Here is a 17431-nt window from a genome sequence, read left to right on the forward strand (position 1 = left end):
TGGGGGGGGGGGGTAGAGTGATCTTGATAAACTCTGTTTTAGAGTCACTGCCTACTTATGTAATGTTGTTATTTCCAATTCCTCCAATAGTTATCAAAAAAGCTTGACAGACTGAGGAAACTAACTCTCGCAAAAAGGCAAAGAGGGAGAAAGCAAGGGTTACTATTTAGTGAAATGGAATACTGTGATGCTAAAGAGGGGGACTGGGTATTAGAAATTTGAGAATCCAAAGCAAGAGCCTTTGATGAAGTGGTTGTGGAGATATACAAGTGAGGAAGGAACCCTGTGGAAGGAGGTGATAGTGGCAAAGTATGGGGAATTGAACCCATGGTGCATAGAGATAGTGTCAGAACCCTATGGATGGGGAGTATGGAGGACAATCAGAGCTTTATGGAACTCTAAGGAGGAAAATGTGTTGCTCAAAGTTGGAAATGGCAAGAAGATCAAGTTTTGGAGAGATGGATGGACTGATCAAGTTCGTCTAAGTGAGTCATTCCTAGATCTTTTCTCAATCTGCAACAGTCCTAAAGCCAAAGTATGTGAATGCTGGACAACTCAAGGATGGGACCTATCTTTCAGAAGGCTATTGAATGATTGGGAAGTAGATAGAGTGGCTTCTTTCCTGGGAAAATTAGGGGGAACCAATCTAGTAACAAATGCACCAAATAGAGTTATTTGAAAGCACAACAAGGATGGCAAATTCACAGTAAACAGTGGTTACAAGAAAGTCATACAAGTTGGGGTTAGAGGCTACTATCATCACTGGAAGAATATTTGGGGAGGACTGATCCCCACCAAAGTGAAATGCTTCACTTGGTTAGCCATCAAAAGGGCCTGCTTAACTCAAGAAGTGCTGCAGAAGAAAGGAAAGCAACTAGTCCCTAGGTGTTTTCTATGCAGTTTGACTGGGGAAACAAACAAACACCTATTTTTACATTGCAAATTCACTACACAGATCTGGGTGATGTTCCTCAACATCACATGCTGTAGCTGGACTATGCCAGAACACACCTCCTATCTTTTTAAATGTTGGATCAGAAAGGGGGGTAGCAAGACTCAAAAGAAGTGGTGGAGGCTAATTCCGTCATGCATATGGTGGTCAGTGTGGAAGGAAAGGAATGGGAGATGTTTTGAAGATAGTTCTAATTCCATTCACAAAGTAAAATGGAATTGTTTGGTATCTTTACTTTTTTGGTGTAAACAGCTCTGTATAGAAGATGTAGATCAAATTATAGAATTAATAGGGAGCTTGTAATTTTGGTTAGGGCTGTAAATTTTTGAAGGAGGCCAGCATGTCCTTAATGCTGAAGAATACAACTTTACCAATGTTCAAAAAAAAAGAATAACACAATTCTATACTTAGGAAAACTATAATTTTAAATTTAATGAGATTGATTTATAGCCACATAGATGTCTATGACTTGTTTAGAAGTTTCAAAGGCCTTCATTTCTTTCTTAGAGGAGGGACTGAGGGAGTATTATTTTTCTGATTGTTCTTGTACTGGAAATTGGAATAGCTTTTCTATCTGTGGTTGAAGTACAATTTGTTTGCAGGAAGCATTTGCTATAGTCAGAGAGGCTTCAAAAAGGGTTCTGGGCCTTCGTCCTTTTGACGTGCAACTTATAGGTAAAAGTATCCTGACTTTTAATGATGTATAGCAGTATGAATTTCATAATAGAAGCTTGTCCTATGAAATAATTAAATGTGAACATGTTCACCATATATTTAAACAGATCCCAGAAAGTGTTGCACTATTTGAGGGTAGCACATTTTTATTTGCACATGATTTGTATCTGTGAAAAAAATAAGAATAATAGAGTGTGATAGAGGACATAAGCTCCTATTTTATGTAGTGACTTTCCTAAACTATCTTACTCTCCTTTAATTAGTGATATAAATGGTATTTTCTTGTTCACGGTTTGCTTAGTGCATCATCAATTATATAAGAAACAGTCTCATATAAAATGAGGCAAATATTTAATAATCGTGCAAGTGATACACCTTTTTTCTCTCTTTTTCGTATAGGTGGTATGGTTCTCCATAAGGGAGAAATAGCTGAAATGAGGACTGGTGAAGGAAAGACTCTTGTTGCCATATTACCTGCTTATTTAAATGCGTTGACCGGAAAAGGAGTTCATGTGGTAACAGTCAATGACTACTTGGCACGCCGAGATTGTGAATGGGTTGGTCAAGTTCCCCGTTTTCTAGGGCTAAAAGTCGGCCTCATCCAACGTATGTTTCTGTGTCTTCCTCTATCGTAGATTTTTTTTTAATTATTTTTATCTTAGCATTCTTATTTTTAAGCTTGCTGTTCTTTCTATCAATTTTTATTTCTATTAGCTACATCGAAGCTCTAAAGTTTCATCCATTTGTGTGTTGAAATCAAATTCATCCATTGATGAGTACATCTAGCTGGATCAGTCTAGGTCTCTAAGCACTGAGAAAAGTGTCTTCGTTTGTAGAAGCACAGGAGGGACACTAATATCTGAGAATTTGATAAGAGTAAGAATGTACACCAGTCGAATGCAAGAAAGCAGGGTAAAATATCAACCATCTGTGGTTCTAATCCTGATTTATGCATGTTATGGTGGATTCCATGGATTATGTTTGGAGTTAAATGAGGGATGGAAGTACAGAAGAAAAAGAAAGAAAGAAAGAGAGCAGTGAAGTGGTTCCTTTTGTTCTCATATAATACGAAAAAGGGAGGAATAGAAGATTGTCCGGAGGACAAGGTTTTCCAGTAGCAAGAGCACTTCTTTTCCTACCAGAAGGTTGGGATTTTGAATCAATGAGGAAGGAGCGGGGTTATTATATTTTAACAAAAATGGAAAGGTCGTAGGAACTAAAAGTTTTTTTGTATAATTTTGGGCCATACACAATAATCCAGCTGATATTGACTAATTGTTTAAAAGTTTCTACCTTCTGTATACATCTTGTATACCAGAGATTTTCCATAACATAAGCAAATTGTTAACTTTGTTAAAAGTTATTGAGAAGGGAACAGGTGGGTATAATCCCGATACTAGCATACAATATTACCCTTTCACCCTAACAACCCATGACAGTGTGTGGTGAGGGTTGGGTAGCTCTTTCCACCGTGTGGCCCAAAGGAGCTTGCAACAACTCTCACCGTGCACTTTTGATATGGTCTTCATCTCTCTTAACACATTATTCTCTGCCCATGTTACTCTTGATAATGTGTTAGAGAGATGAAGACCATATTGGCAGTGCATGCTGAGAGTTGTTGCAAGCTCCTTTGGGCCACACGGTGGAAAGAGCTACCCAACCCTCACTACACACTGTCATGGGTTGTTAGGGAGAAAGGGTCATCTTGAATGCTAATATCAAGATTATACCCACCCATTCCCTTAGTATTTAAAGTCATCCCACAAATCCACATAGAACAACCCAGTCTGTCATAATCTAGAGTGCTAGCAAACTGAACATGGATAAACCACTCGATCCTGAGTATAATCCTGTGCATCAAACTATTGTTAAGGGATTCATAGAAAGACATGCTAACTAGACACTCTGACCATTAACTATTCCTGCTATCTCAATTTATGTGAAACAATTTCCTTTTAGTCTGTCCCGAAAAAGAATGTCACCATTATATAATTAGATACAGCTTAATTTTGAAAATTTCCCCTTTACCCTTAGTAAAATGATTTATAGTCACACAAATGTCTTTGTTTGACCATAAATTTCAAATGTCTTACCTTTTTTCTTTAACTTTGTGCATAGTCAAATGGTGTCACATAAATTGGAACAGAGGGAGTATGAATCAAAATTAACGTGATATCCTTGACGTAAAATTTTAGTAATAAAAACTTGTCTGCTTTCTTGAAAAGATTAAAAAAGAAAGAGAAGATCTATACTTAAAACCCGCTAAAACATACTGTCAAGCATGCATATATCAATAGAAATATGTTATTCTTCACGCCCAAGTGTTATATTTTTTCCTTTATCAGTATCTCAGTTGTCTGGAATTTGGAGTTGAGCGACTCTTTACCATGCCTTTTTTCTTAGAAAAGCCTCCTCATCATTGTGCTCATATTTTCTGCTAAGATATCAATATTCTTCTTTCCATGACAACTATATCTGAGACAAATAAAAAGAAAGGAATAGCTAGTCTAAGGTGTTGTAAATTTGTGCTGATTTTCTGTTATCATGACATATTTTATTGTTTGTATGCCATATATCGGTCGTAACTTTTTATTTCACTTAGTTTTTCTGACATTTAACTTACAATCAGGGACGATAGTCAGTTCATACCATGTTCAAAGAAACTGTATATCTTATATATTTTTTATGTTTTAAAATCTAACAATTGTTCCACAAAATATTCTTTGAGTTAATTTCCAGTTTAAATTCCGCACTAATCTCTCCTTAATATTTCTGGGCTAATTTTATTTAACAAAGTCTCTCCATGCTAATTAAGTGATACAGTTTGATGAGGCACGAAATTTAAGGTGGATTTATATATTGGATGAAAGATAGTCTTAAAGTATTATTGGAAATGTTAGTATTATAGAAATTTGAATATTTATGTGAATTTAAATTCTCAGGACTTTTGAAAGTTGATAAGTAAATTCATACTAGAATGGTACTCGTATTAAACATGATTGGGACATTCCAAAATGGAAGCAGTGCAGATGAGATGGAGCAGAAGGAGTAGTGTTCCTTTTTGTTAATCAATACAAGTAAATTATGTTTTTGTTTAGTCAAAGAATAAGTTAACTTACCGGGATATTGCATGATTCAATTTTTGTATTGGTGATTATTTGATTCTTTTAGCTTTTGTTCTTCTTTTCCTTTCCTTCCCCCAGTGTCATTTCCATAAAACTCAAAAGGTTGAATATATTTCACATTTGATATGATGATCACTTTTTTAAAAAAGATCTTATATTATTGTTATTGTCTTCATATTTTTGGGTAGTCCACATTTACTTTTTCTTCTGAAGATACTCAAGAAGTGTAGCAAAATAATTTTTTAATTGCCAGTAGTCAAGGGCCATAATTGTCCTTTGTAGTTTCTAGTATCTTGTATTCTTACTAGCTTTGAATGCTGATTTTTTATAGCTAACCTTGGAATGCTAGTTTTTCGATTGCTGACCTTTGAATGCTAATTTGAAGTATCTGTAATGTTCTAATTTCTAAGCAGGATATTCAATAATCTAACTAAATTTTTTATTGGGACAGAGAACATGACAAGTGAACAAAGGAGGGAGAATTACATGTGTGACATCACTTACGTGACTAATAGCGAGCTGGGTTTTGATTACCTGAGAGATAATCTTGCCACGGAAAGTAAATCTTTTACTTTGTTATAGTTTGATATGTTTTGCTTAACGTTCTATGTGTTCTGAAGTTACCAGGATTTCCCACTTATTACTAGCCAAGTGATTGTGTCTTTTACTCTGCAGAGTGTGGATGAGCTTGTCGTGAGAAATTTCAATTACTGTGTGATTGACGAGGTTGACTCTATTCTGATTGATGAAGCCAGGACTCCCCTAATCATATCTGGACCTGCTGAAAAACCTAGTGACCAGTATTATAAAGCTGCTAAGGTAGCAGCTGCCTTTGAGCGAGATATTCATTATACGGTGAGGATTGAATTCTGCCAGATGATATATCCATTAACCAATAGGATTTCAGCTGTTGCTTGAAATTCTCATTTAGCTAGACATTTGACCAGGATCTTCCGCTATGACTTTATATTCTTGGTTACTCCCCCAAAACAATAAGTATTTACAGCAACAGAATATTCTTGTTTGTAGCGATTTGCAAACCAGTTTAACTGTATACTCCTACTGCAATTGCAGGTTGACGAGAAGCAAAAAAATGTCTTACTGACAGAGCAGGGTTATGCAGATGCTGAGGAAATTCTGGATGTGAAAGACTTGTATGATCCGCGACAACAATGGGCATCATATATTTTGAATGCAATAAAAGCCAAAGAACTTTTTCTTAAAGATGTGAATTACATCATTCGTGGGAAGGAGGTTCTTATAGTAGATGAGTTCACTGGCCGAGTCATGCAGGTGACTTAATTTGCTTCAAGTGTTTTAGTTTGACCAAGACAAGTAATTGAAGAAATTAAAAGAAGTTCTATATCTAATTTAATGCATAATGTTTAGGTGCAAGTGTGTCATTCCTATTTCGAAAAGCATTGATTAAGCTGTTAGATGCAAATTTTATTGAGACCTATCTCCCACTATTCTGGTACTTGAGCATGACATGGTTAGTGTGAGCGACATCGTAACCCTCATCCTCCTTTTTCATGGGATGCATGGTGGGTAGGGTGGGGCAATGTGCTGATGCAAAATAGAAGATGGCAGCAGTTTGTCTGGTCACTAGCTCAGAAGTTTTTATCCTTTATTTTAACATGAGCTCTACTAATCAATTGCCCATACTGCATGTTTTGGACTTTGGCTGTTTCATGTCATCGCCGATGAATGCCGTCAGATTCATTGCGTTGGAATGAAGTTTTAGCAGTATTCTATTTATTAGGTTATTGTTACTCCTTTTTTTTTATGAAGTTGCACTACAGTAAAAGGTATGAATCTGCATGTACTGAAGCCACATAATTCTACTTTCGTCTTAACATTGTATGTGAAATTGCCCATCTTAAGACAGGTAATTCCCATAACCTTATGTCAGTGGATTGTCAACATCTGTAATACTGTAGGCTTATGTTTTCCTCTAACCTGCATGTGGTGCTCTTCAAAGTCATCTAGCATCTCCTAACTGAAGGCTGGTGATTAGCCTCTTAACGACATACACATTTACAGTCAATTATATGTTTTCAGGGGAGACGTTGGAGTGATGGACTTCACCAAGCAGTGGAAGCGAAGGAAGGCCTACCCATTCAAAATGAAACTGTAACCTTAGCATCAATTAGCTACCAAAACTTCTTTCTCCAGGTTGGGTTCCCTTGGCACATTTAGTACATCCCCATCCTGTTAAGTTTGTCCTGGGTTTTAATGATATCTGTCATTTTCCGAGCTAAAACTTGTGATATTTGTTTGGATGAGCTTGTAGTTCCCGAAGCTTTGTGGCATGACTGGCACTGCTGCAACAGAAAGTGCAGAATTTGAGAGCATTTACAAACTCAAAGTAACTATGGTGCCTACGAACAAGCCAATGATAAGAAAGGTAAGTCTTATTAAGGCTTCCGCTTGAATGATTTTTCTTCACTTAACACTTCCTTATTATGCGAACATGAAACGCAGAGGTAATTAGCTGCAAGATGCATCAACTTTCTATGTAAAATATGTCTATGTATCCTAAGTAGGACTGGTAGTAACATAATTGGCACGTTAGAATTACTGCTCTCGCTGTGTGCATGCTGTTGCCTGAAATGTAGCTGCTATGGCAAAGCTGAAGGCCTATGCCACAAAGCTGTCCATTTGGGCTCTAGCCACTAAGCTGTCCAATTGCTGAAGAGATTTGTGATTTGTAAAGCTTGGGCTCTAACCTGCTGTCTGAATGTGAAGTGTATAGTTAAGGGACCATTTGAGACCTACTCCTATAGTAAAGGGACTATTTATGTCATTTTCTCTCTTAGGTTACATATAAATCTGAGGCTGCTGCATCTTTTCTTGTTTTTGGCTTCCCTTCAGAATTTTTGGGTGGCTTCACAACTTGTTCAGTCTGCTTTGACAATATGAAAATGTTACCTTCCTCAAAAAATAGAAAATAAAATCCCCAAGAATTTGTTTTTATGTGAAAAAAAGAAACAAAGTTTAATCTGCACGCAGGTATAGTGTATGCTAAACGTCTAGCTTGAAGTGTATTAATTATTCCAAGTAGCTCTATTATGCTAGGAAAGTTAGTACAACAAGCTTAACAAAATAGGTAAATGAGAGAATTCATAGATGACTCCAAGGTAATGTTAGAGGGGGGAAATTAGGTAGACTGTTAATATGCAATTAGAACCCAAAAGTTTAATGCACATGCAGGTAAAACGAAGGCCACATATCCTGAAATCTATTGACAGATTATTCCAATTAGCTGTTATATCCTAGATGTACATTATTTTCAACAGATAGGTGTATGGGACAATTGCACCATCTCAACTATACTGGATAGTGGGTATTGGAACTTCTGTTTGCATATTCTTATTGGAACTTTAGGGTATTATATTACTTTTATGGCACAATTTTCGAGCAACTCACCACTTGCTACCTCGAGCAACTCTTCATTTTGTGTTTTTTCTCAAGATAATATTAAAGACAAGTTTGACATTTAAATATTGTGTTCAATGAGGCACTCAAGCAAACATGTAATGTGCCAACTATGGAATTTTCTAAGGTACAGAAAATCGAGATGAGATGAAAACAAGCGTATAATAATCTTAAGGTGTTTTGTGCTACCAAAGAATTTATTCATCAACAAAGAACTTTAACTTCAATATATTTGGGGCTTCTGTCTGCTATTGACTTCCCATAGATCATGGTGAGCTTCTATGCTGCGCAAGCTCAGTAGTTTACCTTTTTCTGGGATCAGGGGAGTTCTAGCTGAAGATTGATGGAGGCAAGTTGCCCGTATTGTCTTGTTAGTGGTTAACCAATACTGAGGTTTTTAGTCTGAATCTGTTAGCAACTATTTGGATAGATTTTACAATATGGCTTCTTCTCTGTCTTAGTTGAGAATTCCTTTAATGATTGCGAAGAATAGACGTTGAACTGTTAACTTTTTCATGAATGGCATGGATATCAACTTGAAAATGTATGTACTCTTAGCGTCGCTAGTCCATGTGTGAAATTTTCATCTGTGGAATATTGTCCTCCTCTTTTCCCTTTTTCCAGGATGATTCCGATGTAGTCTTTCGTGCAACTTCTGGGAAATGGAGAGCAGTTGTTGTAGAGATTTCTAGAATGCATAAAATAGGGAGACCTGTACTGGTTGGTACAACCAGTGTTGAGCAGAGTGATGCACTGTCAGAGCAATTGCGTGAAGCTGGGATCCCCCATGAGGTGAGCTCAAAAGTTTGAATATGACCTGAAAGTGAGGATTTTGAAAATTGTGGTTTCCTTTTCATGCTGATTTTTCTTATGTTGTTTTAAACATATATTGGGTACTATCAAGTGCCCCAAGTTTGTTATTCTCTCAAGATTTTTTAATAGACATTTTTTGTCCAAGGTTCTGAATGCTAAACCAGAAAATGTGGAAAGAGAAGCTGAGATTGTGACACAGAGTGGGCGTCTTGGTGCAGTTACAATTGCAACTAACATGGCAGGACGTGGTACAGATATAATTCTTGGTGGTAATGCAGAATTCATGGCAAGACTGAAGTTGCGAGAAATATTAATGCCAAGGTTGTTGCTCCATGGATAATTTTTGTTCTCATGAATTGTCAATATCTGCACAGTTTAATGCTATTGCATCAGAATTAGACATCTTTTCTCCCAAGAGGAACATGTTGGTATTCATTATAGCAGTTGGTGGCATATGGAATTGGTGTTGTTCCCTAATTAATTTGTCATTTAACAAAATTAAATACTGGTGTATACTATTATGGATGTAAGCACCGGGCTAATGTGAAATATTTTCTTCAATATGCCATTGCTTCAGAGTATTACAATGTTTAGTGAATAATATGAATGTTGCAGAGTTGTCAGACCAGCTGGAGGAGTTTTCGTCTCTGTAAAGAAACCTCCTCCAAAGAGGACATGGAAGGTTAGTGCAAGTCTGATTTGTAAAGCAACTTCAGAAATATTCTTTAGTTTTGATCACTACGAAATTGATATTCACATAATCATTCAGGTTAGTGAAAGTCTATTTCCATGCACACTATCCAAAGAAAAGACCAAGCTGGCTGAGGAAGCTGTAGAAGTTGCTGTCAAAATGTGGGGTCCGAGATCGTTGACAGAACTAGAAGCAGAGGAACGATTGTCTTATTCTTGTGAAAAGGTGAAGTTAAAATAAGAATTTATTATACTGTCACTATCTTTGTCTTGACAAGGAGAAAAAAAATAGGAGTAAATATATATGGCATGGGCTGGAGATATAGCCTGTTGGTATTCTAAACTTCAAAACAAGCAAAGTTATTCTTATGTCCAATGGGGATAACTAGCCCATAGCAAGTTGTGCTTTACAGAGGAAAATCCTACATGGAAATGGAAATCATAATAAGCTGAGATTGTAGCATATTAATTATTCCAAGCTCTTCAAAATCCAACTTGATAAATCACCTTCCTAATATTTCGAACTACAAAAATACATTCTTACATTTTCCTTCTACTGTTTGGAGAGATGCAATGAGTCAAGCATATTTGCCAAAATAAATAAATAGAATCTATTGTTTTTGATTACTCAAACATACAATTTATGTCACAGGGTCCTGTTCAAGATGAAGTAATTGCAAAGCTACGCAGTGCTTTTCTAGAAATTGTCGGAGAATATAAAGTCTACACTGAGGAAGAAAAAAAGGAGGTAGTTTAGTGATCTTTTAAATTATCTTGGGTATTCCTCTTTCATTTCAAACTATATGTATACTTCTGAAATATCCATTTCATATATTACTGGCATTCAGTTCAAGCATGAAGCTCTCTTTGTTTTTGCTGCTTAAATGTACTGAACATACATATGATTCTGTGGCGCACAACTTCTACCTCACTCCAATATAAAAGAATCGTTTTCCTTTAAAAAGTAGCTCTGGCCTTCAGTTTGACTCATTTATACCCTAGAAAGTGTCTTCTCCTTTTCCCTTTTGATTGGATAGCCTTCCGATTTGTTCATTTTGACGTGCAAAGGTTATTTCATCTGGTGGCCTCCATGTGATCGGGACTGAACGACATGAGTCGCGGCGAATTGACAATCAGGTACTATAACATTGCTATTGCAGTACATTGGTGCAAAACCAATTAGTGCCTTTTCATCCTATTGTCCATACCATTCCATTGGAGATCTGATTGTAGTATTTATATGCACGAAGCTGCGTGGTCGAAGTGGTAGACAAGGAGATCCTGGAAGTTCCCGCTTCTTCCTTAGTCTTGAAGACAACATATTCCGTATATTTGGTGGGGATCGGATTCAGGTAACTTACAGTGTGCTCTACGTATTATGTTTTTTCTTTTAACTGTGGTGGGGCCAGCTTGCACTCATCTGTTGATTAATACCACGGAGTACTTGCTACCTCCCACCCACATAGATACCAGAAAATTTTGTCCACCAAGGTTTGGACAGATGGAAAGCAATCACCTACTGTTTTTATCGTGGGATTTGAACCTGTGACCGTTGACCACTTCATGGTTCTTCATGTAAGACATTATTATGTTTATGATGTCCCCCAAGGTTTGGACAGATGGAAAACAATCATCTACTGTTTTTACGTTGGGATTTGAACCTGTGACGTTGACCACTTCATGGTTCTTCATGTAAGACATTATTATGTTTATGACATCCAGGGGATGATGAGAGCATTTAGAGTGGAAGACTTACCAATTGAATCAAAGATGTTGACAAAAGCGCTCGATGAAGCTCAACGGAAAGTAGAAAATTACTTTTTTGACATCAGGAAGCAATTATTTGAATACGATGAGGTATTGAATAGCCAAAGAGACCGGATATACACCGAGAGAAGAAGGGCCCTAGAAGCGGATGACCTCCAAGCTCTCCTTATTGAATATGCTGAATTAACAATGAATGACATCTTGCAGGTACATAAATTTATTAATTTCCAAACTCTAAAAGTTCGTTCTTTTGCATATGAATTTGTGACAACTGTTTTCTTTTCTGTTTGAATGTAACAGGCAAATATTGGTTCTGATGCTCCAAAAGAAAGCTGGGATCTTGAGAAGCTTATTTCAAAGCTACAACAGTAATGATCTCGCGACGACTCTTTACTGTGTCTTTTTTTCATGAATTCATGCATTTTTCGGCATTTGTGAATCAAAGGAAAGGTTTTGGTATTTAAAGAGTGCCGTAACCAGTTGCGAGCTTCATGTTCTCATAGTTCTTCTCACCTATCCTCCATTTCACCCATATTCTGAATAGTACTGTCATATTAAGATTCTACTCTGAGCTACTTGACCTTCACAGGTATTGCTATCTGCTGAATGATTTGACACCTGATTTGTTGGCGGCTAATGGTTCTACTTATGAGGAATTGCAGCAGTATCTTCATCTACGTGGACGTGAAGCATATCTCCAGAAGAGGGTGAGTTTTCTTTGGTTATACTTCCAATTTCCTTGCAGCTCTTATTTCCACTTAGGTTGAGGATCTTGCAAGATGGAACATAATTAATGGATCGTATTGTCAAGTATTTAGAACACCCAAGCATCTAAAACGAAAAGGTTGGTTTGAAGAGATGGAGTAATGCCTACTGGGCATTGATGTGTGTGTGTGGGGGGGGGGGGGATCAGGTATGGAGATGAGGTGAAAATTCTCATCCCTTAAGAAAAGGTCATTTCACATAACCTGTTAGACCTGCTTGTGATGGGAGATCTTGTTATTATTAAATCCGAGGACAGGTCAATTTGATATCAATTCGAAGGAACATGAAAGTGATTCTCACTTCTCCCAAAAACTAGTATTCTTTTGTAGACCTAACACCTTTTCTAACAATTTGTGATTCCAGATGGCGCAGTTCACCCAATTTAGTAAGTACCACTGGGCACTGGCAGAGGTCCTAAGTGTTTAGTCTCGCCACACACTTCAACAGAATCTTTCAAGTGGAAAGTGAATCAGAACCTAAATTAAATGAATACAACTCTTAGCCTTTAGTTGAGCCAGTTCGCACAAATCTAAAATTCATTTGTTGACAAGGAATAATATTCACTCCACATCAAGTTGAAATGTGGAATAGCCCTTAAAATTTATTTTATTTATTTTTAAGGGAGTCCTTCCTGTGCCTGAATTTTACAATCATTAGATAGTTCCCGCCATCTCGTAGGTGGAGGAGAAAACTACCTCAAAGTCCAAATGCTTTCTTGCACATCTACTCTGCATGATAAGAGTGGTTGCTATACGTTGATGCTCAACATGAAATAGTCTAATTACAAACGAGTTTTTTGAAGGATACAGTTGATTCACATGGTCAACCTAGACTATCTTGTGAAGAGGTCTAGTTGGATGACTTTAAGGGCATCAAACAAAAATTGCTCTGGAACCTCATTGGTTCAGATTATTTCACATGTTTTTGATCAACATTATTTCATCAGATTAGTATATCATAACATTAACGTTCCTCCTAACCTTGGCACACTTGACAGAGTTACCTGGTATATGTTACTGGTGGGAGGTGACATGTAATTTGTGGAATTAATCGAGGTGCGCGGAAGCTGTCTTGGACACCATAGTCATTAAAAAAAGTTACAAAAAAAGTTCCATTTTCTCGACTTAAGACAGACAGTACTGCAACCAAACTTGTCAGTTTTGTTGAACTTAAATAGTAATCCTTCTACATACTCAGATTAGATCTTGATAATCAACATAAAAGATGCACTGAGAAATGAAACGGACAGAGAAACCAAATATAATTACTAGGACATTTGTGAGCTCCTTACTCTCCGTTCGAATTGTTTCTTCGTTTCCTTTTCCTCTTACTATTGGATATTCATTCTTATCATGTAGGATATTGTGGAGAAAGAAGCCCCAGGTTTGATGAAAGAAGCAGAGAAGTTTCTAATATTGAACAACATTGATCGCCTGTGGAAAGAACACTTGCAAGCACTCAAGTTTGTCCAGCAGGCTGTGGGTTTACGAGGCTACGCGCAAAGGGATCCACTAATAGAATACAAACTTGAAGGGTACAACCTTTTCATTGAGATGATGGCACAGATCAGGAGGAATGTCATATATGCTGTTTATCAGGTTAGTATTCCGACTTTGAGATCTTTCCATCTTCAAGAAATTTTGTAGAGGATGCAATCTTTTCGTTCACTCCTCCCACTTAACCAAATTTATACCTGATTCTTATTATTTGTTTTCTTTTATCAGTTTAAACCAGTCATGGTGAAGCCGCAAGACCAGAAAAAGAGTGACAAAGTGGACAAAGCCAACACAAATGGGAGGGGTAGTAATGGTGCTACCAATCCATCACCATCAGCTATTAGCTCACAGTCTAGCGCCTAAGGCATTGTTCTGGAACCGACAGTTTTGGGGTGAGCAGAAGCCATATGCGATGGATTCTTTCACCAACACATAATTCCAAAGTGCAAAGCAACCCAGATGTCACTTGCAAGTGGAAATATCAAATAAGGTACCCACAGTACTGGCACATTGTGAATCAAGCAGCCTAATCTCAGCTTAGATTAAGATATGAAATTCAGCAGGCCTCTGCAACATGTTATCGTTCGGCATGAATACCATGTAAGTTATCTTCCTTGATGTACATGTCATTGTAAAGAAGATGAAAGCTTCTTGAAATTACATATTACTTCACTTTTACTAGGTTTGTAATCAAAAACTAGATACACCTTCACAATACACTATTGATCATTGTCCCTGTATGAAGCCTCATTGCAATATAGTCATTCAAACTTGTGGAGTATTTCAGTGCTGATAAATTGATTAAACTTGTTTCCTTTATCCTGCATGGAGCATACCATATCACACATTTGTTGTTGGAAAAGTTCAGTTCAATATCCACAGGAACAAAGAAGTTCAATTCCCTTACCTTAACACCAATGGCTATTGCAGTTTTAAGATTAACCAGTTCACCCAATCTCAAAGAACCTCTTTTCTTGTCTTTGACGAATACAACTGGTACCTTCTTTGAACTAGCTAAGCTTTCCACATGTTTGGTCAGCAACCGCGGATGACAATCAGATGCTATTAGTATAACCTAAATATCCACAATGTCAAAGAGGTTAACAAATCAATGCATCATACAAAAAAACATGCAATCCTGTAGATACAGAAAACATGTAGGCATTGAATTGGAAGAACACAGAACTAAAATGTGGAATTGACAGTTTTGAGCTTCAATCATATAGATCCAACAGGAACAGGTTGAAACCAAATGAAAGTGAGGATGCATGAAGTTCATGAGCAGGCAAGGTAAAAACCTGAAGTCGAGTTGAATGCATTTTAAGGGATAGTGATGAACGTTCATTAGCAGGAACGGGGGGCACTCTCTCAAGCACCCGCGTTACTTCATTCACCCCTACTGAAAACTGTTGCTGCATAAATATCAGATCGGCAACTTGAGTATGAGATGAAAATTAGCAAAAACTGAAAAATAGAACTTCCCCTACTGTGAGTAATAAGGTCGGTCTATATGAAGTTGAAAGAAAAAACATGAGGTCTCGAGTTCAAAATTTTAGCGTAGATAGAAAATTTCTTCCCAATCTTAAAGAAGTAATTGCGAGTGATACACCATTGATAATTCATCTTCTTCCTTGAGGGGTGGACCACAATTGGGGCTTGAACTATACAGCTCAAAAAAAGAAAAAAAAAACTGGTTAGGAGAGTAGGAACCAACCTTAAGCCAAAATTTCTCAGGTAAAGATATGTCGGATTTTCTGGCTGTGGCTATCTCCCTGCGGCGGGGCACCGTTAATATCTTTCGGCAGAGAAAAAAAAAAGCGACAAGTTGAGAAATACGAAGGACGGATAAATTTACCTCTTAATCGCCGTGAGGTGCCGGTCCAGAATTTCACCTTCATAGCAACTGGATTTATATTTATTGGTACAAAAAAACCACACGATTAACCAATTGAATACTCTCAATCCAAAAAAAAAAAAGAGAATAATGATAACGAGGTTTACATTGTCGGTTGCCGGAAAGCATGGCGGCTATCGGAGACTTTCTTCTCCTCTCTTCCTGTGACTATAGTTGTAGAAGCAGCCATTGGCGTACTCATCTTCCAACTCTCGCCCCCCTTGCAGCCTACAGAAATTCAGCTTCTATTTGTTGGACCATGGGCTTTGCTTTTCTATCCACTGACATAAGGGAAAGTTTAATCATTTAGCCACTCGGTTAAAAATATTAGGCATAAATAATAGGGAAAATTGTATATAATAGCAAACTAATAACCTAAAATAAATAAAGTAGCTAGGGTTTGATTTAATTGTGTTCCATAATAGCAAACGTTTGCAAAAAATTGCAAGGCGTCTCTCTTCCAAATATCTCGCTCGCTACTCTCCTCCATTCTCTCGCTCGCTTCCTCACTTTTTATACAAACACAAGTGTATGAAATTGTTTCTAATTGTATAAAATAGAGAAAATTGTATAAATACATAAATTTTTGTTCTTTCTCTCCCCTCTTTCAGATCTCGCTCGCCACTCTTCCAAATCTCGCTCGCCGTCCTCTCCTTTCTCACTTATACAAACAGAAGCGAAATGTATAAATTGTGTTTCTGTTTGTATAAAGCGTGAGAAAATTGTATATACACATGCAAGTATATATTTTCGTCCTATACACTCATAATTATACAATAAAAATACTCCCCTGCCCAGTTTCTTTTGTCTTTCTCTCTTTCTCGTTTTATACAATTTTCAAATTGTAAATTGTATCTAATTTCTCTCTTTCTCGTTTTATACAATTTGATTCAATTGTATATTCCTTGTCAAGTCTCTTTTGTCTTTCTCTCTTTCTCATTTTATACAAATTCCAATTGTATATAATCGTTCTATACACTTATAATAATATAATTCGTTTTATACACTTCGTTTTTATACAGTTCTCTGCCCAACTGTCTTTCTCTTTCTTGTTTTATACACTTCGTTTTATACAATTTGCTTCAACTGTATATGTATAGCGAATTATACAGTTTCTATGTTTGCTATGAAGCGCAATTATGCAAACTTTGCTATAGCATATAAATATGAATTTTTTATTTGCTATATGTGAAAGTTGTCCTAAATCATACTCTCTTCGTTCCATTTAATGTGACACATTTTGAAGCAGAAATTTTTTAGCTTCTGCTTCTATTTAAAAACACTTTTACAGGTTTGCCACACACTTATTTTTTTCCTCAAAATAAGTGTTTTGAGGCTCCCAACGACAATGTCAAAAATGTTCTTAATCTGAATTGTCACTAAATTATTAATTATAACTCACTTCACTTCGAAAATAATGAGTCAAATACCATATGGGCGAAATTTTATGGATAAATTTAGTTGTCTATACTTACTGAGGATTGTAATAAAATACTTGATCTAGTCAACTTCAAAAAGTGTTTTGATAGATTACTCATGATAGTTTAGACAAAAAACTAAAAAGAATAGTTAGTCCATCCCGACTCTTGCTTTTTTATTTTTTAATAATCGTGATATTCAAATCAACTTAGACTAACATATCCCCAATTTGAAATCAATTTAATTGAAAGCGTTGCTTTATAAAATCTAAATAGAAAGTGAAAACAAGATAATTCTAAGCTAGCCATTACAAAACTATGCAAGTTGAGACCCCCCCCCCCTTGAGGCGATGTGCCCGAAGCTCCCCCACCCCCATCCCACCCACCCCCTACCTCGA

At 36.8% G+C, this 17431-nt stretch overlaps 2 protein-coding genes across 2 annotated transcripts in view; one reads left to right on the forward strand and one right to left on the reverse strand.

The window, feature by feature from the left end:
• Positions 1-14502, forward strand: part of LOC107002391 (protein translocase subunit SECA1, chloroplastic) — a 16597-nt gene extending 2095 nt beyond the window's left edge. The window contains exons 2-20 of the mRNA XM_015200403.2: positions 1555-1627; positions 2027-2233; positions 5204-5307; positions 5428-5607; positions 5827-6045; positions 6814-6927; positions 7046-7159; positions 8815-8982; positions 9149-9324; positions 9619-9685; positions 9773-9919; positions 10346-10441; positions 10762-10830; positions 10944-11045; positions 11416-11667; positions 11761-11828; positions 12050-12167; positions 13584-13823; positions 13950-14502. Of these exons, the coding sequence (XP_015055889.1) occupies positions 1555-1627; positions 2027-2233; positions 5204-5307; positions 5428-5607; positions 5827-6045; positions 6814-6927; positions 7046-7159; positions 8815-8982; positions 9149-9324; positions 9619-9685; positions 9773-9919; positions 10346-10441; positions 10762-10830; positions 10944-11045; positions 11416-11667; positions 11761-11828; positions 12050-12167; positions 13584-13823; positions 13950-14084 (2649 nt within the window). The 3' untranslated portion in view covers positions 14085-14502. The remainder of the gene's footprint in view (positions 1-1554; positions 1628-2026; positions 2234-5203; positions 5308-5427; positions 5608-5826; positions 6046-6813; positions 6928-7045; positions 7160-8814; positions 8983-9148; positions 9325-9618; positions 9686-9772; positions 9920-10345; positions 10442-10761; positions 10831-10943; positions 11046-11415; positions 11668-11760; positions 11829-12049; positions 12168-13583; positions 13824-13949) is intronic.
• LOC107002400 lies at positions 14239-15921 on the reverse strand. The gene is given in 7 exon segments (XM_015200415.2): positions 14239-14542; positions 14629-14796; positions 15020-15133; positions 15436-15493; positions 15577-15624; positions 15723-15849; positions 15852-15921. Coding segments are annotated over 7 exon segments (645 nt in total). The 3' UTR covers positions 14239-14482.
• Between the last annotated feature and the right edge of the window lie 1510 nt (positions 15922-17431).

Source organism: Solanum pennellii, chromosome 1 (genome assembly GCF_001406875.1).
Source record: "Solanum pennellii chromosome 1, SPENNV200".
Lineage (NCBI taxonomy): Eukaryota > Viridiplantae > Streptophyta > Magnoliopsida > Solanales > Solanaceae > Solanum > Solanum pennellii.